The sequence below is a fragment of the Zootoca vivipara genome, chromosome 6 (genome assembly GCF_963506605.1).
Source record: "Zootoca vivipara chromosome 6, rZooViv1.1, whole genome shotgun sequence".
NCBI classification, from domain to species: Eukaryota; Metazoa; Chordata; class Lepidosauria; order Squamata; family Lacertidae; genus Zootoca; species Zootoca vivipara.
This window is the reverse complement of record NC_083281.1, coordinates 48,084,512-48,112,380: the sequence shown is the minus strand read 5'-3', so window position 1 is coordinate 48,112,380 and position 27,869 is coordinate 48,084,512. Positions and strand designations below refer to the sequence as shown.

Below are 27,869 nucleotides of genomic sequence, written 5' to 3'. Positions count from 1 at the left end.
ACGTGCGCCTTCCTAGAGGAGCCATCCCTGCCTAGGCCTCGGCGGGCCCTTCTTCTCCACTCCGGCCTGCTCTCTAGAAACGGCCCCGCGAGGCTCTCCTCGCGCCGAAGTCGTCGGAAGTGCGGGGTCGGACAGGGGCCGGTCTGACAGGCTTGCGCACTCCTCACGAGCCCCCACTAAGTCCTCCTGAAAGTAACGGACCCAAGAGAATCGTGTCCATTTACCTCAGCGGGTCTACTCTGAGGAGGACCATAGCTGACTAACGCGCTGGATACACAAATGAGGGCCTGCAAGCACCGAAATCGCCCCGGCGGCTGCCGAGGTCTTCTGTTGCCCAATGGCAGCGCTCCGTTGGTTTCTATGGGCAACCCTCACTTCCAACCCGGGAGGGGGCGCTTAAAAGAGTCTGATAGGAAACAGGAAACCACCCCGGCGGGCCCTTCTAGGAGTCGTGGAAGGAGCAGCGGTTTTGTCGGGATCACGTGAGAGACGAGACTTTTGCTCCCACTTCCGGCGGCCCCTCCTCAGCCTCCTCCGAGCCTGGCCGGTTCCCGTGTCTGCCGCCGCCGCCGCCGCCGCCGCCGCCGCGATGTTGCTCTCGTGCTTCCCGGAGCTGTACTTCAACGTAGACAGCGGCTACCTGGAAGGCCTTGTGCGAGGCTTCAAGGCCGGCGTCCTCAGCCAGGCTGACTATGTCAACCTCGTCCAGTGCGAGAGCCTCGAAGGTCAGCTGGGGAGGGGGGAGGTGTTCCTGAGCATGTGCAGAGGGCGGGGGGGCGAGGCGCCTAGCGCGACTCCTCCTCAGGGGTTCCGCTCCGGGCCCTTCTTAGCTAGCCGCCCACACCACGGGCCGCTACCTGCTCCTTGCCCCCGCCACCATTCGTGGCAGGTTTCGATTTGCCTGGTCGCGCTTCATCCTCAAGGCGGCCGCTTCTTCAGTCAGGAGACTGGCCGCGCCTGGAGCAGAAGTGGGGACTAGGGGGGTGGGGGCTCGTTGGAGGTGACTTGCTTCAGCAGCAAGTTGTTTTGCTTGATTTCCTTGTGATGGTGTTGTATGATGAAGTTCTCTGAGTCACCAGATTTTTAAAATAGCTCTGTCCTTGCCGAGGTTCCTGCCATGGAGGGCTTTAAAGGTAAATGCACACACTTTGAGTAGGACCTGGAAGCAGGCAAAGGTGCTGGTGTATTGGTGAAAGAGGTTTGTAACACCCATCTCAGTACTGATGCTGCTGCAGTTCAAGTGCCCAGGTGACTTCATTCAGTCATGTCACCTAATTAAGCAATGTGGGGTAAGGAGAGAGAACCCTCTGGAACCCCAAAGCATAGATGCTATGAATTGACTGCCTAGGTCCAAGTGGGAGGACAGGAAAACAGTGCTGCCAACTCCCAACTTATATATATCCTCACATGGTCAGTGCTCTCAAAAGCCACTGAGAAAACCAGGGGAACCAACAGATTCATACTTCCCCTGAAAACGCACATAACTTGTGACGCTTTAAAGGCTGACATGTTTATTGCAGCAGAAAGTTTCTGTAGAATTAGAGCCTCATAAGTTCAAAGGTAGCATCAAGCACAGTCACCAGCTTCTGCTCTTGTGAATAGTAACTGCACTTGCATTAAGATTCTGCTTTCCCCCACTTAAAGATTTTTGGGCTGCACATCTTTGGATAGCGCTAACTGTAGAAATACTTTTTTTGGGGGGGGGTGTCTTTATGATATCAGCACACATTCTTGTGTTTGTAATGTAACATGTCTGTCTCTCTGGAATTTGTCATCAGTGAGTGTTTTTGCAAGGTAATCAAGAACAAGCGTCAGATTTTTAAATGAAGGGAATTCCCTGATTGCAGGGCAGCTGTCAAGAGCCTTTCCTTGCCAAGAGCAGCTGTCAAGAGCCCCGCAAGTGGGAACTGACTCCAAAGTGTGTTTCAGACTGTAAGGGCTGGAGCAAGTCTTCTTGGGTCTCTGAACAAAATCCTTTATGGAAAGGGAGTCATAGGAAGCTGTGTCACATTTCTAAGGCCAAAGGCTTTGGCTCATTCACTTAAATGTTAGCTCCATTGGATTCATAATTCATTAGGATTTTTTTCCAAGTAAGTTTGCTTTAGGACTGAAGTTTTTGAAGTAATAGTAATGTAAGCTGGGGAAATTAGTAGCAAAATTCAGCATTTCTTCACCTGGGTTGAACATCCTTTTATCGTATGTTAAATTTTGTGCTGCATTTTCCAGACTGTCTTGGCAGCTTTTTCAGTTGAGTTCAGAGAATGTTTTGCAGGATGAAACTGTTTCCTTCATTAATATTATTTTATTTTACCAGATTTTATTTACTGCCCAATTGTGGCTAAAATTCAAAGTGATTTACCAGAAATACTAAAATTATCAATAAAAACAATAAAAAACCAATCAAAATTAACAGTAAAAGAGGTTAAAACATTTCAGCATCTATGTGTCTGGATAAGCTGGTCTAAACAAAAATGTTTTTAGCAGGCACAGAAAAGAGTACAGCAAATACGCCTTCCTGATATCAGTAGGCAGGAAGTTCCAAATTTTAGGTGCTGCTGCACTAAAAAAAATGATTTTTTACAAATATGGAATGGATATTATGGATTATAGTGTCAATTCCACAATTGACATATTGTCAATTGGTCATATATGAGTAAGGTGATCTGGTAGGTAAACTAGTTCCAAGGTGCTAAGGGCTTTATACAGGCAACTCCCAATTTATGTGGGGGTTACTTTCCAAGGCACCACACATTTAAGTGAAATCATGTATATTTCCAACAGCATTGAAAAAGCCTGCAAATACCCATTCTGCTCCTGTTCTGTTCCTCCTCTTTTTTGTGTCATTTTTGGGTTCAGCAGAATTGTGCACCTATCAAACATTCCTAGAATGGTTGCTGCCAGTATAATAATAGTAACCCCTTGAACTTGGCTCAGTAGCAAATTGGTAACCAGTGTAGATCTCCACACATAAAGGAGTCAACAAATGTAGGCTGCAGGCCTAGACACACTTAGAATCATAGAATCATAGAATCATAGAGTTGGAAGAGACCACAAGGGCCATCCAGTCCAACCCCCTGCCAAGCAGGAAACACCATCAAAGCATTCTTGACATATGCCTGTCAAGCCTCCGCTTAAAGACCTCCAAAGAAGGAGACTCCACCACACTTCTTGGCAGCAATTTCCACTGTCGAACAGCTCTCACTGTCAGGAAGTTCTTCCTAATATTTACCGTAGGTGGAAGCTTCTTTCTTGTAGTTTGAATCCATTGCTCCATGTCCGCTTCTCTGGAGCAGCAGAAAACAACCTTTCACCCTCCTCTATATGACATCCTTTAATATATTTGAACATGGCTATCATATCACCCCTTAACCTTCTCTTCTCCAGGCTAAACATACCCAGCTCTCTAAGCCGTTCCTCATAAGGCATTGTTTCCAAGCCTTTGACCATTTTGGTTGCCCTCTTCTGGACACGTTCCAGCTTGTCAGTATCCTTCTTGAACTGTGGTGCCCAGAACTGGACACAGTACTCCAGGTGAGGTCTGACCAGAGCAGAATACAGTGGCACTATTACTTCCCTTGATCTAGACGCTATACTTCTATTGATGCAGCCCAGAATTGCATTGGCTTTTTTTAGCTGCTGCATCACACTGTTGACTCATGTCAAGTTTGTGGTCTACCAGGACTCCTAGATCCTTTTCACATGTACTGCTCTCAAGCCAGGTGTCACCCATCCTGTATTTGTGCCTTTCATTTTTTTTTGCCCAAGTGTAGTACTTTACATTTCTCCTTGTTAAAATTCATCTTGTTTGCTTTGGCCCAGTTGTCTAATCTGTTAAGGTCATTTTGAAGTGTGATTCTGTCCTCTGGGGTATTAGCCACCCCTCCCAATTTGGTGTCATCTGCAAACTTGATCAGGATGCCCTCAAGCCCATCATCCAAGTCTTTGATGAAGATGTTGAATAAGACTGGGCCCAAGACAGAACCCTGTGGCACCCCACTAGTTACTTCTCTCCAGGATGAAGAGGAGCCATTGATGAGCACCCTTTGGGTTCGGTCAATCAGCCAGTTACAAATCCACTGAATGGTAGCATTGTCAAACCCACATTTTACCAGCTTCTTTACAAGAATACCTGAGAGTAAGTTTCATTGAACTTGGGAGGGCTTATGTCTGAGTAAACATCCATATGGTCACACTGCACACTGCCTGGCACATGGAGAATAATATTGACAGGAGTTCCTTCATTTTCTCTTTTATGAGGGTAATCGGCTGACACACTGTGGAGGATTGCAAGAGGTGGAAATGTAAAAGAACCCTGGGCTGCTGAATGAACAAGCTACTTCTGTTACTCATTTTTTAAATTAAAAAATGAATGCTTTTTAAGAGGAAGGAAGGACTCAGTCCTGCAAATGACACCCAGTAATTGTCATACTTCGAATAGATTCAATTCATACCAATTGATTTTTTAAAAAACCTCACTTATTAATAATATTTACTTGCTGCTTTTCCAGCAATAATTCTCTAAGCAGTTTGAGTACTAAAATTGGGCAGCTGCACTCTTCCTTGAGTCCTTCATAGCTTGGTAGTGCCTGTCTCTCCTGTCTCTTTGAGCTCTCAATGGAAGAGGCTGTTCAAGGGCTGGTGTGTGTGTGTGTAAGTAAAGCCCTCTTGCCACTCCTCTGGATAAGTCCCCCTGCCTTGGAAGTGGGTCATTGGGTATTGGGCCCCAGGTGACACAATCTGTTAGTGTCCAAAGGAGGATGAGTTTCATCTCATTGGGTGATGGTATCAACATCCCCTTGGCTTTACAGGATGAACTGATAATGATTACATATGTTTTTACTCATTAGTCTAGGTCTAGGTTATTACTAAGTAATTAAAATAATTTAGCGGTATATATCTCATTTCATTTCCATACTGAGGTGGTTTACAAACTGATAAAAGCAGATGACAAAACATCAAGAATTTGGTTATAAAACCACTTATAGAATACAGCTCCCTGCATATATAAACATACACATATACGTATAAACATCTATGGAAACAGAACAAAAAGTCGGGAGATTCAAGTCAGGGGATCAGGGAGCTGCTTGTCTAGATCAGGCATCCCTAAACTGCAGCCCTCCAGATGTTTTGGCCTACAACTCCCATGATCCCTAGCTAACAGGACCAGTGGTCTGGGAAGATGGGAATTGTAGTCCAAAACATCTGGAGGGCCAAAGTTTGGGGATGCCTGATCTAGATGATGTGTCTCAAAGCTTCAGCTCAAAATGTTAAGCAGGGCTCTTCTAATAGCAATCCTGCCTATTTGCTACCAGGCCAATTCAAGATGCTTGAATGGAATGTTCCTACAAATCACTAAATGGGCTTGCTTGAAGGAAGATCCAATTTCCTGTCTTTTTTTCTAGCCATGTCTTTATAATTGGCAGGGGAAGGAGCCCTGCTTAGCCTATTGGTGTGGCTTGTTGCACAATGACAGGGCTTCCTCTTTCATGGCCCACCCAGCTACGGAGCTTCCACCCTTTGTAAGTTAGGGGGCGTTTCCTTTGGTGTTTACTGAATACACATCTCTTCCCACAAGCTTTTGAGGAGATGTTTATGTATTTGTTTTAGCCATTTTAATTATTCTTATGTGGATTCTTTGTTTTGTTTTGCAGTGCCTTGCTTGAATGGCAGTCTAGAAATGTAATAAATACATGACATTGAATGACTGTTCTGGCAGCCAGGAGAAGGATAGGTTGTGACTAGAGGTTTAAAACCATTCTAGAGGTTTCTTCTCTTCCAGTAGCACATCTTTGCTTGTGTTCTAATTTTCCTGCTTGCTGGGATCAGCCTCTTGTAATTCCTCACTACCACCATGAGGTGGTGCCCCAGGCCTCTGCCTGGCTTTCTTTCCTGTCTGACTTTGCAATGTGTTATAGCAGGCATGGCAAAACTTGGCCCTCCAGCTGTTTTGGGACTACAAATCCCATCATCCCTGACCACTGGTCCTGTTAGCTAGGGATGATGGGAGTTGTAGTCCCAAAACAGCTGGAGGGTCAAGTTTGGCCATGCCTCTGTAGTGGGGGAGGGGGGGTTCCCTGCATTTATGGCCCTGTTGGCCATAATGGCTATAAGAGCTATTCCTTGAACTTTCCATTTGAATCTGCCTGCCTTGTACATGGTTCCAGTTTGCCAGAACCAAATATATGAAATATATGAAAACTTGTGTGCTGTGGCTGAAGCCATTAAGCATGTCTGCTGGTTTGCAGAATCTTCATTGTTTTCCAGGAAGCTGTATGAGAGTGTTTGAGAGTTAGCTTATTGAATGCTCTTCCCCTTTCCCATGGCCTGCAATGCTGTTTTGATGTGGATGTTCCTTGGCATTTGTTGGGACAGCCATGCGCCGCCTTCTGTCAAGTCCAGCATCATTTTCCCACTTGCTGTGTGACTCCTAGAAGCTTGTAAGCAGCAACTCTCCCCTCCTGTTTGGCCCCAGCACCTGACCTTTGGGGGCTATAATGCCTTTGAACATGGTGGTTCCATGCTGTTTGTTTACATAGGCTCAGGTCTGCCTGGAAAACATTTGACCCCTAATATAGGGGGGCTCTGTAGTTATTCAGTGGGATGGAGATGGACTGTGGGATCAGTCTGAAGGACTCAGACTCTGTATGGTCCGCAGCTGCTGTTTACTGTGTTTCTGAGCTGTTCTTCCTCCAAAGGACAAAATGCCCTTGCAAACTGCCTGGCCTCCTCCCCTGTGAATCGGATTAAGCTGCAAGACATGAACTAGCCGAAGGCCACCCAGTGAGCCTCGTGATTGATTGGAACCTGTATCTCCTAGATGTAATCCAGCACTAGTCTCTGCACCACACCAATGCTGAACAGTGGTTCTGGGGCTGAGCCAAGGCAGAAGTGAAGGAGTCGTCAATCTTTGGGGGCCCATTTTGAATGCTGAGAGTATGCCGTGAGCACTAACGGCCACATCTGGTTGGCTCTTTCCCTTCCCCCTCCCACTCTACAGGCAAAGAACACACAACTTTGCTTTTCCATGTAATCTGGGTAAAAATCAGATCCAGTGTAATTAAAATGGATCCTCTTGAATTTGTAGCTCTTCTCCTTGACCCACCCCCATCAAATTAAAGTTTCTCCAGAGGTGGGGAACATATGACAGTGGATTATGCTGCCCTCTTGTGCCCCCCAAAAGGAAATGCAAGCCTTTGCTCATTTGCTTGACCCAGAGCACTCCCCAGTAAGTTTATGGATTCCTCAGGAATGTGCTTTGCTCTTTGTCTGTTTGTATGAGTGAGTGTGTGTGTGTGTGTGTGTGGTAGGTTTGATCTATGCTCTGTGTTTCATGTTCGCCATAAGGTTTTCCCCTGGTTCCACAATTTGCCCTCTCCTACTTCATAATTATCCTTCTTGTTCCTGGTCTGCTTGGAGTTTCAGTTAAAATGCCAGTCACTTGGTTTTGTTACTAACAGCTCCCTCTCTTAACTCAGTGTGCTTATTTGCTGTGTCTTTGTGCTTAAACAGGAAAAAGAAGTGCTCACTTTTTCAGTGCCTGAATCCTTGTGGATCCTCGTGATTTTTAAAGAGAATGACAACAATACCCTCGAGATTGCAGAATACATCTGCATGCAGAGAGTGACCTATAATTTGATTAAGATTTTGAGTGGATACCTTGTAAACATTGAGGATCTATCAGGATCTGTACATCAGGGTCATGGTTTTGCACCACAGGAGTAATAGAAAGCACCAGATTCATTCAGTCAATGGAGAGAAATGTTTGTGATCTGATGATGGAGACCTGTGGGAAAATTATGCAGTTTCAAAGGATCATCTTTTCCAAAGTGTGTACATGCCTGTGTGCAGGCACTTCTGTCTGCCCTCTAACACTCTCCCCTCAGTTCGCTCTCCTCACACACTCATACACCACACAACTCTTCCTCCGTTATCTCCCTTGATTCCTGTGGCATCCCACTTTCTCCCCCCAGACCCTCTGTTTTCCTGCCATGAATCTCCCTTTCCCTTTTGCTCTTACCCTCTTGGGCCTTCTGCTTTTTGTTCACGTGCTGTGCTGTTTTGAGCCTTGAAAAGACATAGAGCTGAAGGAGGAAGTGGGAAGGAGCATGATTCTTCCAACTTCCTCCTTCAGCTCTAAGTGCTTTTCAAGGCTCAGAACAGCATGTGAACAAAAAGCAGATACTATCACTTCAAGGAGGTATCAGTTGTAGCACCCTTAGTGGCTGGCTTGCTTGACAGCTAGGTATAGGGCAGGATACATTTAAAGGGCCGCTTCCCAAAGTGATGGTGTGGCTTTTCAAACATTAGGGTTTGGTTTATGTTTTCTGTGTTTAGGAATGTGTTTAATGCACTTACATACATGCATTTATTTTATGGAACCTCGGTTTTCTTATTTCACAGTCAAATAGAAATGGATGCTCAACTGCCCAGCTCTTGTGCACTTCCAGTGATTTCTTGTTAAAAAGTGCATGCAGATAGGTACATAAATACCTGCCTCCATGGCCCAGAATGAGATCGTGGAATGACTGAAGGAAGGGGCCAGAAAACACTACATAAAATAATTTTGTCATACTTTGACCACTGGAATAGATGGGAAAACTGAGCTATTCCTAAGAAAAGACTAAGACTAAAAACAGAGTATGTCAGTTGTGAACACCAACAAATCAGGTCTAACCAACAACCCCATGTTGGTTTCTCTTTTGTCCCCATGTTTCTCATTTGTTTGGTCAAACTGCAGCTGCTGCCCATATTTGGAGACTTTGCTGTGTCCCTTAAAGGCGCCTCTTCTAGAAAGCAAGCTTGAAGATTGCATCCTTGTCTACCCTCAGGCTTGGCCCATCATTGCTGGGCCTTTCTGTCCTTGGAACAGCCCGAAATCCATTAACCTTTGAAAAAAGTCAGATTAGCATTGCAGATGAATAGAAGCCATGAAGACAGGCAGCCAAAGGGGAAGATCTTCTTAAAGAGGGATGGCTTGCAGACAGTCTGGTTCTGTAATAAAACCAGTGAGGTATAGCAATGTGGGCTTTGTCATTACAGAACGTGGAATTCCCAGGGCACTTGGCATGCAGAATCCAAACTAATGTCACCTTTGCACATGACTACCATCTCATGCAACTACCAGCAATTTAATGTCTTTACAAGTAGAAATGTGGGCAAACTTTTCACCACATCTTTGTAAAATTTGGTAGAGCATTGGTAGCCAGATAAAAATTGCTTTTGGGCTGGATCTGGCCTTGGTGCTCTCTCTCCCCGCCCCCGGGTAGTGTCCTGCAGGAGGACCTGCTGGACTGGCTGTGGCCTGAAAGGGGGCCTGTCCTTCAGCTGCATCAAGTCCCTGATGTGCCCTGTTCAGTATTGGAGCCACTGAGGGCACTGAGGTTGTCTCCCCATCTGCCCAAGCTCTCAGTAGCCAAAGCAAAGTGGTTGGGGGATTTGTGCCTTTGAGGAAGCTGTGTTGTGTTTGGGTCTTCCTTAGCAGCTGCAGAGGGAAAGGCTTGTGCTCAAAATAGAGTGAGAGCCCCCTCGACCAGGATTTGATTGAGTGTGCTGAGAGCACAAGCAAAAGAGTCCGTTTCAGGCGAACATTAGGAGAAATGGCTTGGCAGTAGGAGCTGTCCGACCATGGAGCCTGCAGATATTCTGGGCTCTCCTTTACTTAGAGGTCGTCAGACAGAGAGGCTGGGTGGCCATTCTGTTATCTGCTGCAGGGAGGGGCATGGTGTACTAGCCTCGGTTTCTAGGCCCCTTTATTCTCAAAGATCAAATACGCCAGTTTGGCTTTTTTTTTTTTAAATGAAAAACAGGAACTTGAGGAACTTTGGGGTTTTATCACAGAAAGGGTGGTTTCCAAGCCTGCAACTTTATTGCCTAAAAAGATGCTGCTGCATCAGTGAGATTTTTCTGCCATCCTGCAGCCTTGCAAGTGAGTCTTGAAATAACTTGGACAGAGTGGAATAACCCTTTGGCGTCTCACTGGTTCTGTTGTCTGTATTGCTAGATCAGACCTGGCAGAAGAGGGTGTCTTGACCTGTGCCTTGGTTGCTCTGACCTTGTATATTTAAGTAACTTATCACAGGTATAAGATGGAGGCTGCTGTCCAGCTGCTGGTGTGAGAGGCAGTAGTTGCTCCAAACCAGCCTTAGAGTTGGTTGGTCTTGCATGTGACAGCCCCCATTTTGTGCCTCACTCAGAGGCTCCTTTTGACCTTGGATGCAATCTCTCTCCTTCCCCCTTTACTTGGTTCTTGCTGTAAAGTTGAGCTGTGATTATGCAACTTGCTGTTTCCCTGGAGGCATCGAGAGCCTTGAAGTTCTTTAGATTCCAAGAAACTCGGAGCAATTTGGGCGGGTGTTTTCCATCTGGTTCCATTCAATCTCTTTCCTTCTCCCCCCCCCAAACCCCTTTTGTGCCCCTTTACTGCCCGCAGGAAGGTCTGTTAAGTGAACTCTCAGAAAAAGGAAAGGGAGAATCCTTTGTGCTGGGGCCACAAGTGGCTCTTTAAAGAGCATGTTTAAACTTGTGCGTTTCATGGCTGGTGAGGCTCACAGCCTGTAGGGATGCATAAAGGAATTATGTGGAGCCCCAAAGGTACAGACTTGGATAGGGCATGACCAGATCACTTTGCATGCTGGAGTCTTTGTCAGAACAGCTGGGATGGGGGTCAGTCAGTGTAAGAGAGCTGCAAGCATAGCGTGAAGCTGGAAGGGCAGGTCTTGGGAAGCAAGGCTGAAATAACTGGATGTATTTAGCCTACACTGGGTGCTGTCTCATGCCAGGTTAGAACACTGGTTCATCTCACTTTGTTGTTGTGTACACTGACTGGCAGCAAAGGCTTTCCACGGTTTCAGATGGAAGCCTTACCTAGCCCATTCTGGAGATTCTACCAGGGATTGAACCTGAGACCTTTTGGGACCATGGAGCTAGAGCCCTTACCTAAAAAAGCCTGTTTATCAGAGCCTGAACCCTGAAGCCTTTCCTTGGCAGATAAGAGATGCCTTTCCAGGGCAAGTAGTTGTAAGCCAGTGGGCCACATCTGTGACTGGCAGTGGTCCTGCTCTTCGCCTATGCCCTGGTGGGGAAAAGCTTCAGCTGTTTTCCTCAAAACTTGTTTTGAGTGAAAGAGGAAATATGTCTGTGCATGTGGATTTGACACAGAGTTGAACTATTTCTTGCCACCTTCCTCTTCCCGTTACAGCAGCATGTCAACCTGGGCCTCATATCGCTCCATTCCTGACTGGTCCACTAGTCCCTCTGCACCTTTACTGAAATTGCTGATTTCCCAACAAAAACATGTAACTTGTCACTAAGATCAGACCCCATATCTGAAGACAGGAAAATGGCTAATGTGACAACAATTTTTGGAGGGATCCACGTGGCATTCTGGAAATTACAGGCCAGTTAGCTTAATGTTTCTTCTGCAAGACTGGTGGAAAGTGTTATTAAAGATAAAAGAAGCAAGCAGCATGGCTTCTGCAAGGGTGAGCCCTGCCTCATTAACACACTTGAATTATTTTGAGAGTGTCAACAAGCATATAGATTAAGATGACCCAGTCAACATAGTATGCATAGACTTAAAAAAATCTCTTGATAGTATCAAGTCTCATGAGAAAGCTTAGCGGTCACGAAGTGAGAAGTGAGGTTCTTTTGCAATACAAATTTATGGTGTGGCTGCACTTTGAATACTGTGCACAGTTCTGGTCACCTCACTTCAAAAAGATGTTGCGGAATTGGAAAATATTCAGAAAAGGGCAACCAGAATGATCAAGGGGATGGAGCAATTTTCATATGAGGAAAGGTCACAGCCATTAGGACTTTTTAGTTTAGTGAAAATGAAGTAAAAAGTGACATGCTAGAAGTTTATAAAATGTTGCATAGCATGGAGAAAGTGGATAGAAAAATGTTTTTCTCCCTCTCTCTACTACTAGAATTTGTGGGCAACCAATGAAGCTGAATGTTGTAATATTCAGGACAAATAAAGGAAAGAATTACATGCTGTGCAGAGTTAAACTATAGAACTTGCTTGCATAGGAGGCAATGATGGCCACCAACTTGGACTGCTTTAAAAGGGGATTCATGGAGGAAAAGGCTATCACTGGCTACTAACAACAGTGGTTATGTTCTTCCACTGTTGGAGGCAGTAGACTTCTGAATACTAGTTGCTGGAAACCACAGGGTTGGAGAGTGCTGTTGTACTCAGGTCCTGCTTGTGGGCTCACCATGGGCATCTGGTTGGCCATTGTGATGCTGGACTAGATGGGCAACTGACCTGATCCAGCAGGCTGTTACATTATCACTGATGTTTATTTGATACAACTTGAGGGCAGTATCTGCTTTTGCTGCTCATTCCAGAGTAGCTAGTGCAAATATTATGTTATTATCTCTATGAATGGAGCTACTGCAGCAAGGATACTCAGGGAATTGGATCCCTTTCTCCTTTCTGTTGCTTTTTTTTCTGTCGGGTTTAATATATTTCAGCAAAATCTGCCGCAAGCAGAGTTCCCTGGTGGCATTTCACCTGGCTGCGTGTGGAACTTTAAAACCATTTTGCTTTCCCTGTGGAGCACAAAGTTCTTTCTTCCATCACTCACTCACTCTTTTATTTATAATCCATAATAAAACTGATCAGTTTACAGTACCTTAAAATGCCTGCTTGGTTGACCTCTATTTGAAAAGTTGTTTCGCAAAGGTAGTTCTGGTGTTTTGTACTGATGACTGAACATATGAGCAGGTCATCTCTCATCTGGTCCACTTACGGTCTCATAACCACCAGCTGGTAAACAGTCACTGTACTGTATTCTGGGAAATGGACAAATTGATTACTTTCTGCCTCCTCACGTACTTAAAATAATAAGTTATTTCACACTGTACTAACTAGCTGAAGTTGAATGTGCTGGTTACTTTGACTGGCTTCTTTGAAAGGCTTGCATCAGGGTGCTTGAGTATTTGCACAGTTCTTAGGCAGTTGGGTGCGGTGGAATAGCACTGGGAGGCCAGTCAGGCTTCTTGGTGGCAGAATGGAATGAATGGGTCAGCTGGCCCAGTGAATAAGGGATCAGAGAAGCCTGTTTCTTCTCTATTGCCTCTCCTAGCCCCAAAATGCTGCTTGGCAAGTTTACAGCCTTGACTGCCACTCCCAGCCCCCGCCCTCTGTTCCTTACAGAGACTTCCAAGCTTGTTGCTGTTATCACATGTCTTTGGCTAAGCCACAGCACTGGCCAGGGCATAAAATACAATGCTTGCTATATGGTAACAATGGGGCATGTGGTGTACTGTACTTCATTTTATTTCTAGGGGAAAATATGGCCTTGTGCGTTTTCACATTCCTGGGTCTGTGCTTGGCAGGCTCAGCAGATTAGACAAGTAGAACCACCTCATTCTACCCAGCAGGTGTTGCTGTGGCACCTTTCTAGAAAAACCTCTTCCATCACCATTGGCCTTGCTTGGTCTGTCCTCTGTAGTGCTTCAGTCAGTCATGACACTTGCCTTCATTTCTCCCCCCAGATTTGAAGCTTCATCTCCAGAGCACAGACTATGGGAATTTCCTTGCAAACGAAGCCTCTCCCCTCACTGTGTCTGTCATTGATGACAAGCTGAAGGAGAAGATGGTGGTGGAGTTCCGCCACATGAGAAATCACGCCTATGAACCTTTGGCCAGCTTCCTGGACTTCATCACGTAAGAGCCAGCAGCGGGCACATGCAATGGGGCAACGTGTTGGTTCCCTTGAGAAGCTGTAGTGTCTGTCCCTACATCTGTGTGACTTCTGTAGTCTCTCCTGCCAAGCAATCTGACCTGACCAGCTTGGCTTTAAAATGTTTTATGAGCAGTGATCCTGGACAGTGTAGTCCATGCTCTGGGAACTGAGGCTAGATTATTGCTGTGTACTCTAACTGGGGCTGCCTTTCAAGATGACTCAACAGGTCTAGAACACAGCAGCCAGATTAATGATCGGAGTTCTATTTGCAATTCACACCACTCCTCATTTAAAATGGCTGCATCAGTTGCTAGTTTATTCCTGGTCCAATTCAGAGTGCCCATGAGAGTATTTAAAGCACTAAGCAACTAAAGCCCCTAATACCTGAAGGGTTGTCTCTTTCCCTCGTAGCCAATGAGGTTAATCCGAGGTGCAGTTATTGCTAATTGAAACTCTTGGTTGCCATGATTGGCAGAGGATGCCCTCCTGATAGTCCTGGTGCCCTTGGAAGTTCAAGGGGTGGTGACCTCAATGGGGACCTTCTCTGTTTCAGTCCTTAAGCTGCGGAACCCCCCCCCCCCCCCGGGTAGCACCTTCATTGCTTGTCTTTCCTCATATACTGAAGAAACACCTCCTTACCCTTGCCTTTGACACCTGACATGTTTCTTTGGATCCACCATATTCTTCTAATACCATATTCTTCTTCACCATATTCTTCTAATACCATAATGGTGCTGTGGGTTAAACCACTGAGCCTAGCGCTTGCCAATCAGAAGGTCGGCGGTTCAAATCCCTGTGACGGGGTGAGCTCCCGTTGCTCGGTCCCAGCTCCTGCCAACCTAGCAGTTCGAAAGCACATCAAAGTGCAAGTAGATAAATAGGTACTGCTACAGCGGGAAGGTAAACGGTGTTTCCGTGTGCTGCTCTGGTTCGCCAGAAGCGGCTTTGTCATGCTGGCCACATGACCTGGAAGCTGTACGCTGGCTCCCTCGGCCAATAACGCGAGATGAGCGCTGCAACCCCAGAGTCGGTCACGGCTGGACCTAATGGTCAGGGGTCCCTTTACCTTTAACCTGCCCCCAGACTTCATGGTGAAGATCAGGTTAATAATAAAAAATTTAAAATAATAATAATAATAATAATGCAGCAACCCTTTAGTTTCACTTTAGATTTTGGTTTCCACGTGGGATACATTAAAGTAGGGAAGCTACTTCAAGGTGGAAGAGGGTCTTTCACAGCTGGTTTTCCTTCTGAGGAATTGACTGGATCATTGCTTTTTACTTGCCGTTCTATGAGCCTGGTTAGCATATGTGATTAATATCTCATACTGTACCTTGTTGGGTTTCTTAATAAGCCATGATCCAAAAGAGATGTTTTGACCAATGACAGATGCCTGTGGAGGGAGCGAAAGGGGCCTATAGTGCATCCTCCGTAGACGGAGGAGAAAGAAGCTCTTTCGTCACCTAGGTGGCTCTGCGGAAGCAGCTCAGCTACTGAAATGTTGAAAAGGGTATTGAAGCACACCAAGAGCCACATGTAGCAGAATCAAAAGAGCTAGCTGGCAAGTGGCCCTGGTGGCCTTGTTTTCTAAGGAGTCCAGGCTGCCTGGGCAAATGCCCAGAAAGAGCTTGCTGAATTGGCCAAAGACTCTTCAGGGTAGGCAGAGAGAAAGAAGAAGATGGCTGGGTGAAATATACAACTTAGGCGGGGAAAGGGATAGAGAGTTTGTGAGGAAACTTGCCTTTCTTCTTCTCCTCTTTGGATCTTGATTTGGGGAAATTCTTGTTCTGAGGTATTTGTGAACTGTGGTCTGTGGCCTACCAGTGAGGTTCACTTGCCATTGGAGGTTTATGGAATTAAAATTAGAATTCTGTACAGCAAAATACAACATAAGAAGCAATAAAAATACATTTAAAAATCAGGCAGGCAGAAGAATCATTGCATAGTCCACCCACCAAGACCCACAGCAATTTTCAAGTGGTCCATTTGGGAGCCACTTCTTTCAAAAGTTTTACAGGTAGATAGTTCAAGGCTGGAAATGTGAGAAGATCCAGTGTCTGCTCTTAAGATTAGACAAAGAAAACACCCCTAAACCGGAGCCTAAAATCTAAATCTCAGCATCTCTGAAGAAAACTGGAGCTCATCTCTGGATGAGAGCTTGGAAACATTGTCTGTTCTGTCTAGAAGTCTGGTCCTGATGCTCTCGCTCCTGCCTTGGGTGTGGCAGAGAAGCGGAGATCCTTTCCTGGGCCTCTTGGTGAGAGTGATTGTGCACTCTGGCTTCAGAACACGCTCTGCTTGTTGGCTTCCGCTGCAGGATTTGGCTGAGTGTTCCGACTCTTGAGTGCTTCTGGTGCAGTCTTGATCCATCCAGCTTTTTAATTACCAGCGGGGATTATAAGAGCTTGCTCCTAGGAGATGGTGCCTTGTTTGGAATCCTTTTTTATGGTGGCTTTGCCTTGAAAGACCTAGTAAAACAAATGTCATTCAGATAACAGTTTTTTATGGCTTCCTGAGGAGATGGAGAACATGCAAGCCTCCCATGCTGAAGTAGCCTCTCTCCCCCCCCCCCCACATCTCTGTTTTTCTGGACTAGAGAGAGGCCTATGTGCCTCTGCCAAAGACCTTGGTCTGTCCTCTGGGTGGGGCTCTTTGGCCCAGCAGGGCATGTCATTTCAGGGGGTCAAACTTAATTTCTGCAAATTTCTTCAGTGAGGGGGTGTTAAAAATAATGCTTTGCAGCTTGAGGAATTCCAATCTGCTATTTTTCTGATTGGACAACATTTAGCCTGGTAAGTCTACTTTTGATGAAGAAACAGATAAACTGCTTTTGGAAAACCTAAGTATTTTTATTTTACCATCAGGTAATGCTAAATCATAACAAATAATAATGATAATATTAATATGTTATATAACTGCAAGTACTTGGCAATCATTTTTTAATGATTTCTAGACAATTGTACACACATTTTGCTGGCCAAACAAAACAAAATTATATTAATTTAGCCAAAATATATTTTTGAACTCCCAAGTCATGTTACAACTTTTTAGCACCGCTCATTTTTGGAATTTAAAAGTTGAAAAAGTCAACACACCCTATAAAATGGTCCAAGCTTGCAGCATTCAGCTGCAGAGCATCTCCTGCACCGCTGTACCAGGCGACACCTAAGTCAGCGATGCGGCATCTATGTGCCTGCAACAAAGGCTGCTGTGGGGTTCTGCCACCTCCTCCTCCCCTTTGGCAGTGGCAGGGCAGTTTTCTGCAGGCAGCAGTACTAGGTATAAGAGTGGAGGCTTTTTAAAGCACTGCAGCAGCAGCACCCCCTTTGAGCACACGATGCTCTGCCTGCCCCTCTTCGCTGCAGCAGACATTTCCAACCATGAGGACTGCTTAGAAATAAAAAGCAAGGGAAAAAGATTCTCACGGAGCCTAACAGATGATGGGAAGATTCTGCCCTTCTGCTCCTCAGTCTCTCATAAATAGGGGATATGGGACTCCGTTTGGCCTGCACCACTTCACCCATTTTGCATAGGGAAGGACCATATCTATGAACAAGAGCGCTGAAGCTGGATCAGGCCAAAGGGTGGCTATCTAGTTCAGCCTCCTGCTGTCACAGTGGCCAGCCAGAGGTCCTGAGGGAAAGCCTGCAAGTAGGATGCGAGGGCATCAGCAACACTTTCTTGCCTTGCGATAGAGCATAGCCACCTTGGCTAGTAACCATTCCCAGAGGATGAGGCTCACCCCCTTTTAAAGCTGTCCACGTTGGTGGCAAGCACACCATATCTTGTGGGAAAAGATGCACATCCTGTGGCTGGGTTGTCAATCAAAGGGCTCCTGCCTCCAAGAGTAACCTGCAAGCTGCTCCACGTTTTGCTCATGGTGCAAAGCTGGTCAGGGCCTCTCTATGGGGCTTTCTATGTTGGCTGTGGCTGAGCCTTGCCATGCTCTCTTACCAGTGGAAGCACTGCTGGCTCCTGCCACCTGGGCAGCTGGCCATGTTGCACAACACTGTGCAAAAGGGAACACCTCCCTGCAACTATTGGTTCTTCTCCTCAATGCAAACTGGCTGCCGGCCACTTCGCAGCACTCCCAAGCTCCTGGCAATTTTGCTGAAAGGGTTGTTTGAGGCATGTTGCAAGGAAGGAGAAGGAATTAAGTGTACCTGCAGGATGGAAACCACTTCCTGAATCTGGCCAGGGTGTTTTGACTTGTGGGCTGGGACGTTTCCCAGCTCCCCTCTTATCATCCCTTGTTCTCGGTGATCCAAAGGGAAGGAGCAGCTGCCTCAGTTTGCTTTCCTTGCTGCCTTTGATCATTCTGCTTTGGTCAGCTGACTCCACACCATCGTTCTGCAGCAGGCCTGCTTTGTTTGTGCTGGAGGCATTTGTAAGGTGATGGGCTATGTGGCTGCAGTGGCCCTGCTTTGAGAAACACTTTGATGTTCCTGTTCATGCGTGTTCTGCTCTGTGCGCTGTGGAGAGCACCTCCTAGGCAGGCCTCGCCAAGATTTATTAGTGCCAGACCCGAGGGCCACTTAAATCTACTTGAAGGGCTTCAGGCTTGTGTCCTAATGAATTTCGGCCTCTTTGTCTGATTTGCGTTTGTCAGAAGGATCTCGGGGTTTTAGTGCCCCACAAACCAAGCATGAGTTGGCAGAGCAAACACATCAGGGAGAAAGTGACAAAGGCTATTTTTTTAAAAAAACAAAACCTGTAAACAGATAAGAACATTGGTAGGATTCTTTAATAACCTGCAGTTTTACAAGAGTACAGTATATATTTAAAGTAGATGAATAAATGAACAAATTAAGTTAATTTGGATATGCAGAAAATATTAAAAATAAACTTAAGGAACCACAGAAAGAGGGGGAAGGAAGTCAAGTTTTGAAATGTTAAAATGACTGTAAAATTATTGAAATGTATAAAACTGAAAATCGTAGAGTGACAAAGTTGGAGAGGAACTTGGAGGAAGCCCAAGTCCTATGAGGAAGAAAGGCTGGCAGAGTTGTGTATGTTTAGTCCAGAGAAGACGTGGCACAACAGCCACCTTCAAATATTTTAAAGAGATGCCATATGGATATGATGGAGTAGGTTTGACATTTGTTGCTGCAGCAGCTGGGGCCAAATGGAACAGTGGCACGAAAGAGAATTTTGGCTAAACAGCTCTTTTGACAGTAGGGAGAAGAGGCTGCCTGGGACAGAAGGGCACGGGCTCAGTTTCCTTAGAGGCTTTTTGGCAGAGGCTGGGTGGCCACCAGTGAAGGGTTCTGATGAAGTAGATGGCCTCTGAGGTCCCTTTCCAACTCTGGTAATAGGATTTGCAATACCTGATTTCATTATTGGATCAATAGTGTATGTGAAATCTCTTGTAAACTGCTCTTGAATTTGCAGATGAAAAGGAATTAAACAGGTTCAGGCGGCCCCCTTTTGCAGCACCTGCACCTTCAGTCTGCCATTTTGCCCCGCACTCCACCTCCAGCTGTGAAGCCTCAGTGAAGTCTACTTCAGTGAAGGCAAAGAGTTCATATTCCCCACTTGGCTGGTCATAGCAGTTGTCTGTTTTGCTTCCTTTCAGGTACAGCTACATGATTGACAACGTAATCCTCCTGATCACTGGGACACTGCATCAACGCTCCATTGCTGAGCTGGTGCCCAAATGCCACCCCCTGGGGAGTTTTGAGCAGATGGAGGCGGTGAACATTGCCCAAACCCCCGCTGAACTGTACAACGCCATTTTGGTCGACACGCCCCTAGGTGAGTTAGCAGTTTCAGGGGCTTCGCTCTTCCGCAGGGGAATGTATTTAAAGGGAGACCCAAAATTATTGGGGGTTCTTGACATGAAGGGTTCCTGTAGTGGTGTTTTAGCACACAGTATGAGCCACTGTGTACAGTTTGGTAACTGCAGGAAATCCTTTTGGGCTCTTTGATTACTTTGAAAGCTCAATGTGAAAATCACTGACTCCTTACCTTTGAGGGCCAGTGGAAGAGGAGGAGGATCTCCTTCTGGTTTGCCTTGACCACACAGAACTTGAAACTGCTGGCCAGGGAGTCTGGGTGGGAGGTGACTCTCCTTCTTCCCTGGCCCTTCAGCTAGGCTCACCCTTCTCCTTTCCTTGCAGCTGCCTTTTTCCAAGACTGCATATCTGAGCAGGACCTTGATGAAATGAACATTGAAATTATCCGGAACACACTTTATAAGGTAAGCACTCAAAGAGAGTGAAGTCAGTTGCTACTTTCCTCAAGTAAGAACTTTGTAAATTGATGCTGATTGTCTGAGGCCATTAAATGCATCATTGGAGTTTTCTTGCTTCTGATGCTTTCCATGCATGCAATTGAATATTGCTGTTTAACTTTGGTTTTAATTCTATTTTTTATATACAGTATTAAGTTATTGGCAATTATATGTGGGGGAGGGGACTTTGGTTTTAATTCTATGTGTTTCTGCCATGAGATTTTCAGATGAAGGGCAAACTATGAACGTGGTCATTAATAAATAAATGCCAGGCCAATTGGCTGTTGCTGCTGAGCCAAGAGCCACTTGCAGCTACCCTTGCTGACAGAAAGGGCCGTTTGTCCTACCCAAGGCCCCTCCCTCTCAGTGCTTCCTTATGCCTAGCAGGACTTGGTGGGGGTGGTGGGGGTCTCCAAGCCCCCCAAGTTAATGAGTCACTTTGAGCTTTGGTGCATGCCAAGCTCCAAGCTGTTTCTGAATTAGTGACTATCCTTCCTGTAGGATTTTAGTACAGCACTGTCACTGCCCTGATACAATCGCTAATACGGTTGGCTGGAGCCAGGTGGGGTGGAGGGAAATGGTTGGCACCTAACTTCAGGGCGTGTCCCTGCTGGGCTGTGAGCAGCCTGCCTGCCACAGCTCTTCTGGCTGGCACCGTCTGGTTTGAGGTGGATCAGTCTGCTCTGCAGCCAGGAGGTTTGTTCTTGGTGTGTAAATGTTGGGGGGGGGCAGTGATGCTGCTGTGGTTGCGTGTCTATCGCTCCATCTCACATGCCTGGCAACAGAGTGCCTGGATTGCAGCTGCCCTCCTAGATCCCACTGGTCCTAACTAGCTACAGGTAGATCCATGTCTGCAGGGGGAGAGCCAAGGCGTGGGATTACATGAGGCACCCAGAGTGTTAATGGGCAGGTGAGGAAAAGGATGTTTGCAGAGAGCTGCTATCCAGGCAAGCAAAGGAGCTGTGTGGATCACTGGGCTCCTGCTTGTGACCTTACAGACAGTAGAGAGTCCCGGCTATCATGCATTGACACAAGGATGGGGCAGTGAATCCCCCCAAGAGGCTGTCTGAGGTTCGCATTGCCAGTGCAGCCGGGGATGTTGGGAGCTGGACTCTACAATGTCTGGGCACCTGTCACTCACCCACAAAGGGTCCCTGTCTCTACCTGAAGAGACACGGAGTGGAATCTGGGTGCTGGTCAGGCCCCCCTGGAATCCTGTGTCCAATTCAGGGCACCTCAATTTTAGAAGGATATGACTGACTTTTATTCATATTTCTACTCTGTCCTTCAGCATGCTACATACACAAAAAATTAAAACAACATATAATGCAAAGTTTCAGTTAAACAGCTGTTGGAAATAATACCTCTAAAAATGGTGGAACTTTCTTTATCCTCCACCCTCAAAGAAGGACCTCCTGGGCAACACAAGGTACTTCATATAAATGAATCATAGAACCATGGAATTGCAGAGTTGGAAGGGACCACAAGGGTCATCGTTCAACCCTCTGCAGTGCAGGAATGTTTTGTCCATAATCCTGAGGTTGAGTCTTGTGCTCTACTAACTGGGCTGTTCCATGGAAGATATGCAGCGGTGCAACCAAGCACACCTCAGAGGAGACAGATTCTGAGTCTCTTCTGAAGAGGGTGATGCAGATTCAGTGGGGGGGGGTGGTCTGGGTGAGTCCTGTGAGGGTCAGTCGAAAGAGCTGCTGAGCATGTTGAGCCTGGAGAAATGAAGGTTACAGGGAGACACAAGGAAGGGAGTCACCAAAGGGCTCTGAAGTCTGTGAGAAAGTGGAGCAGGCTTCTTTCTTTCTCTTGCTGTACAGCAGGGTGGGGTGGCTCAATCCCAGTCTGAGGCCTGATCCAGCCCTGCCCATGGCCAATTTTCCTGCCCCTGCCCAACAGCTCACAATTTGACAGCAGTGGGAAAAAGAAAACATAGACACACAGTGCTTCGGTGGGGGATGCCCTGCCCTATTTTTTTTTTCAGGGAATCATCAGATTGACAAGTAAAGAGAGAGTGATAAAGCCCCCTTCTCAGCTGATACTGTGTGTGTGTGTAAGTGTGTAAATGAGGGTGTTGGGTGGCCATGCCCGCCCTGGCACATGCAGACTCCCAAAGGTAGCCAGAGGCTGAATGTGGTCCTCTTGTTCACCTCTCTTGTTCTAAATGGCAGGCCTAGAACTAACAGGTGGCAGCAGCAAAGAGGTGGATTTCCTTGAAATGTGTTGAGTCACTTGCTGCTGTTTGTCTGTGGCGCAGGAGGTGGAGGACTCCCTTCCATTGGTGAAGTGCTACTTCTGTTCCATACCCATAAACAACAACTCCTCCTCCAACAGTAGAAGGGAGTCTCAGATGGGCCGTTTTCTGCTTGCTGCATCAGATGGATTCGTGCAAAGGAGTGATACTTAATTCCTCAGTTTCTCCCTGTGCCATGCAGGTGTTGTCAAGTCCAACACAGGTGTGGCGGCTGTTTTGATCCTGTAGCCTCCTACTTGGCTCTTTTGCTGTCCAGTAAAGGGAGCATGTAAGGGAGGCACTGGGATAACTTAAGTTAGGCAGCAGCTGCTGAGGCTTCTCCATTTTGTCCCTGCACTGGATGAACTCCATCTGGTATGCAGGCTGAGACCCTACCTGCCCGCAGACTGTCTCACCAGAGTGGTGCATGCTCTAGTTATCTCCCACTTGGACTACTGCAATGCGCTCTACGTGGGGCTACCTTTGAAGGTGACCCGGAAACTGCCATTAATCCAGAATGCGGCAGCTAGACTGGTGACTGGGAGTGGCCGCCAAGACCACTTAACACCGGTCCTAAGAGACCTACATTGGCTCCCAGTATGTTTCCGAGCACAATTCAAAGTGTTGGTGCTTACCTTTAAAGCCCTAAATGGCCTCGGTCCTGTATACCTGAAGGAGCGTCTCCACCCCCATCGTTCAGCCCGGACACTGAGATCCAGCACTGAGGGCCTTCTGGTGGTTCCCTCACTGCGAGAAGCAAAACTACAGGGAACCAGGCAGAGGGCCTTTTCGGTAGTGGCACCCGCCCTGTGGAATGCCCTCCCATCGGAGGTCAAGGAGATAAACAACTACCTGACATTTAGAAAACACCTAAAGGCAGCCCTGTTTAGGGAAGTTTTTAATCTGTGATATTTTAATGTATTTTGGTATTTGCTGGAAGCCGCCCAGAGTGGTGGGGGAAACCCAGTCAGATGAGTGGGGTATGTATGTATGTATAAATAAATATCTCTTGAGTTGGGTGGAAGATGCTCTGGATTCCGGTCCCTACAGCATTTCTCCTTCAAAAACACTGATGAAACAGCAGGGGTTGGGCAGAGGCCAAGGAGCTGTCCCTCTCCTTGGTTGCACCTTCACCATTTGGTACCTCCTGTGTGCAGAGCAGCCCTTGTTCCTCCTTGTTGACGTGACTGTGTTTTTGGGCTCTGACAGGCTCACTGACTCTTTTTGTGTCGATTTGGTTCCTCCCAGGCTTACCTCGAGTCCTTCTACAAGTTCTGCAAAATCCTGGGCGGCACAACAGCTGATGCCATGTGCCCCATCTTGGAGGTAGGAGCCAGCTGGCAGCCCCCTTGCCTAGTTTTGTGTGGGGCCAGCCAGCAGAGAAACTCCGGCTGCCCCTGGAGCGAGCATCGCCCGTCTCTCCTGCCTTCTGCCACAGCCCAGCCAAGAATTCCCGCTTCAGTGCTTTCAAAAGGCTGTGCTGTCCCTTTTGGGAGGGGTCTGCCAAAGTTGCAACTGAAGCCTTTTCTGGAAGCTGCCAGGGCTCTTAATTTGGCCAGAGCAGGGATATATTTGAGCTGAACTCTTCCTCCTCTCACCATCCCTTGCTTCTTTCCTTAATATAATTGGCTGCCCACCCCACCCCCTTTTAGGATACATTAGAAACTTTTAAAGAAGCTGGTCAGTGCTGGTGCTGGGCTCCTGCTGCCCTTTCTAACACTGCTAACCTGCCTGTCTCTTTCCTTGCAGTTTGAAGCTGACCGAAGAGCATTCATCATCACCATCAACTCCTTTGGCACAGAGCTGTCCAAGGAGGACCGCGCAAAGCTCTTCCCCCACTGTGGAAAGCTCTATCCAGAGGGCCTGGCTCAACTGGCCAGGGCAGATGACTACGAGCAAGTCAAAGCAGTCGCCGACTACTACCCTGTAAGCTTCCTGCCTCTGAGCTGGGCCTGGAGCTAGGGGAGGAGGAGGACAACGTGCAGTGTAGTATTTGGGGGTGGGTGGGCATGTTTCGTTTCTGGGGCAATCAATCACGTGGTTGCTCAGTCCTCACCCATAGGCAAAAGGTACCTAGCTGTCAGCAGCAGGCTGTGGCTTCAGTGATCAGGCTATTAACCCATAATGTTTTGGAGCTTTGAAAATGGGGATAAATCTCCTTCCTTGTGTCACTCTCCACATTTTTGTCACACTCCTCCTTCCATGTATCCCATAAAAGGGTAGACCAGAGCAGCTTATAGCGTGACCTTCCCAGGGGCTGCTCTTTGCCAGGGGTGGGGAATCTGAAAAGTCCACTTTCTTTTGTCATTAGTACTGCACTTTCCTAGCTTTCAAGCTGCAGTATCGTGTCTCTGGGGAGTTTGCATCTCCTCCCTGCCCCCCCCCCCGGCAAGCCTAGTGTTAAGCTTCACTACTGATGAATAGCAACACCTCCCCCCCATCAAAGCTCCATATTTGTGTCAACTTCTAATGAACTTGACCTTCAAAACTTGCTAATTTTTCAAATGCCCCCCCCCTGGTGTATTTCTCCCTCCCTCCCCCTCTATCCCTCCCCCTCTCTTTAGCTGCAGGAATTTTCTCTCCCTTTCCCTGCAGCCTCTTCATGCATGGCGGTGTTGCTGCCTTGCTACTTCTTGTGGTTTTTAAAATCACACACCCCACTCCAGGATCCAACCTCTCTTCAGCTTTCTTCTCTGCCTTTTATTTCTCTGGCTCCAGTAGGGAGCAGTGATTGTATTCTGAGCTGGTTTCATTTCATGCTTGTTGAAAGGCCAATCCCTTGCTTGACTCGTCTTGTAACAGCTTTTCTCCCCCACAGGAATATAAGCTGCTGTTTGAAGGAGCTGGTAGCAACCCAGGGGACAAGACTCTCGAGGATCGATTCTTTGAGCATGAAGTGAGTAGGCTTCCCTTGCTTATCAGGTGCCTTGATTGCACTACAGGCTCGACTAGCCCCGTGAACACGGTGGGCAGGGCGTTTGGAGACACTCTGCCCTGATGATTCACTTCCCCAGCCTGAGGCCAGCAAAGAGTCTCTTGAAAGCTTCCCCAACACATCCACTGTTGCATTTATTTCTGCCTTGTAGGCATTTGTCCCAAGCCAGCCAGCTATTTTTCAGCTGCAAGCGCTGTCCTCGGCAGTCAAGAGGAAGCTGGCAGCAGGGAGCACCCCCCCTCCCAAACTGAGTGTGGAAGGAAACAGCCGCTACCAATACCAACCAGGGCTAGGCCACTCCGAAACCACTGGGTTGGTCCCTGCCTTATCTGAATGCCACAGGTCTGGTGGATAAGGCACCGTTATGCCAATGAGGCATTTATTCTGTCTTGACTGACTGAGATCAGACAAGCATGAATGGCCGTGAGGCTGACAAGGAGCACAGAAGCCTGAGTACTCTGTGGAGGAGCCACATCCCTCTGGCTTTGCTGCTGACCTCCTCTGGTCCTCATCCACTGAGAGCTTTTTAGGTCAAAACCAGCCCTTGAAATTGTGCCTGGGAACCAGCATAGCTGGCAAAGAAGATGCGTCTCCCGGTCCCAGGATCATAATTTTGCTGCCCTAATTTCACCAGCTGCAGTTTCCCAAGTGTCCTTCAAAGCAACCCCAAGCACTGAGGGTTGTACTAACCTGGGCAAGGTGTGAACCAGCATGCAGCCCAGATGACAGTGGCCAAGCACTCGTATGTCTAGGAGAGGCTTCTGTACCCATCAGACTAAGCTGGTGTGAATGTGTGTGTGTGGGGGGGGTTCTGTACTGTGTATTCTTTTCACCAGCTAATTTCCCCTTGCAGAGACACACAGCAGGCTCCTGGGGCCAGCTTAGATCCTGTCTGTGGGCCCCTTTCTCCACATGCAAGCCAGAGGGGAGAGTGGTGTGACTTTCCTTCTAGCTGGCAGGGTGTTGCTGTGAAATGCTTGCATGGAAAGAGTGGCTGGCAGGACTGTGTTTGCTCACCTGGTATCTGCTCTCAACAGGTGAAGCTGAACAAGCTGGCTTTCCTGAACCAGTTCCACTTTGGTGTCTTCTATGCTTTTGTGAAGCTGAAGGAGCAAGAGTGCCGCAACATCGTCTGGATTGCGGAGTGCATCGCCCAGCGCCACCGGGCAAAGATAGACAATTACATCCCCATCTTCTAAACCCTTCTCTTTTGCCGGGCCAAGTCCACAGGTTCCTCGCCTCCCTTCCCCAAGTTCCAGACCTGGATGTAGCTTTCCGAGGGACCACCGGGAGGAGCCTTTGGGGTCTTGCTGGGCCATGGGGGGCCCTGCCTCCTTCCTCATTAACATGTCACTGTATGTGCTTTGTGTAGATCAGACTAGATCATTCAGTATTACTAGAAGTTTACTGTCCTCCAAAGGAGGGATTCTGGGTGTTTCTGAGGGTCAGCAGGAACGCTGTGCCCTCATGCAACACTTTGGTCGGCCAGCACAATGTCATGCAAGCAGTGAAGAGATGTGTTTGTGTTGTGTCGACTGTGAGCATCTGCTTGTCTTTGCACAACTCGAGGCTTCGTTGTACTGCATCTTTCAGCCGACTCTACTCTCCTGGCTCTTCTCTCTGAAAGTCTTGGGTAGTCCAGCTCTGCAAAGAGTGCAGGGCTGGGGAAGTCCTTGGAGCTCTGCAATTACAGCAGCTCTTGATAGGAAGCCACAACCACTCAGTGGGTTTAAAGCATGTTTGTGGAGCTTCTGCTTCAGTCCCCTGGATTTGGCACAGCCTCCTTCCCTGTGGTGCTGGCTTTGGAGCATCCTGCCCACTTACTAGACAAAGCAGCAAGATCTGTGGCTGCACATGCCTCTCTGCGAGTGGCAGAGCAATTTGCTTGGCCATCCAATTGCCCGGAGGTGTTTTGCAAGCAAGGCTCCATTCCGGGGGAGAGGTTCCTGTAGTCTCTTTGCTCAGGAAGAGGTCTTTCCTTTTTCCAGGTCAGGAAAGGGTAGGGGTGTGTGTGTTCTTTTCCTCTCCTGCTGGGCCAAAGATGTGCAAGTCAAACTACTCTTTCCATGGCGACCCTCAGGTGATGTCAAAATGGTCCTGGTCTTTTCCGGGCCTCTCCATTGGAGACCTGCTGGGCTGCACAAGTCCTGTGAAAATGTCCCCTTTCTTTGCTGCAGGGCCTGGTCTGGGTGCCTCAGACCCTGTGTAGAGAAAGTGGCTGAGGCAGCTCTGCCTCTCTACCTTCTCCTCCCCACCTGCACTTGGAAGAATGACCAGGACTCCTAAAGAGCAGCAACCACTTAGCCTCAGCTGGGAACTCCCCTATTGCAGGTTCTGTGGTGGGTCTTCCTCTGGCCCTCTTCAGGGTATGGGGCTTTTGCTGTGAGTTGCACTGGTCTCAAGTCCCAGCCTTTTCACTGCAGACAAGCTGCCCTTCCTTCACCCAGCCTGCCAGCCCCCAGCCCTTCCCATGCAGCCAGCAGGCTCTAGCCTCTCTGCTTGCAAGCACTTTGGAAAGGTGTTCCTGGGCTGTGCCTCTTTTCATGGGTGGCGGTCTCTTAGTTCCTTTGTATGTGCAAATAAGTGGCTGCTGGGTGGGGAGGCTTTCCTCTGGCTGGTGTGGATGGAAAGAGGCTGTTTCAATTTCCTTCCAAATGTGTCACCTTGGCTCCATGGTGTATGACCCCTCGAGTTTCGCTTGCTGTTCATTACCTTTCTGTTAAACTGTGACAATAAATTATTTCCCCAAATGATTGCAGCGCT

The 27,869-nt window shown here is 47.5% G+C and overlaps 1 protein-coding gene across 1 annotated transcript; it reads left to right on the top strand.

The window, feature by feature from the left end:
• The first annotated feature begins 47 nt into the window (after positions 1-47).
• Positions 48-27,859, top strand: ATP6V0D1 (ATPase H+ transporting V0 subunit d1). Its single transcript, XM_035118573.2, has 8 exons — positions 48-725; positions 13,507-13,678; positions 19,273-19,451; positions 19,817-19,896; positions 23,420-23,497; positions 23,921-24,097; positions 24,990-25,067; positions 26,144-27,859. Exons 1-8 carry the CDS (start codon positions 590-592, stop codon positions 26,303-26,305), a joined length of 1,062 nt encoding a protein of 353 aa, XP_034974464.1. The 5' UTR covers positions 48-589; the 3' UTR covers positions 26,306-27,859.
• The last annotated feature ends 10 nt before the right edge of the window (positions 27,860-27,869 follow it).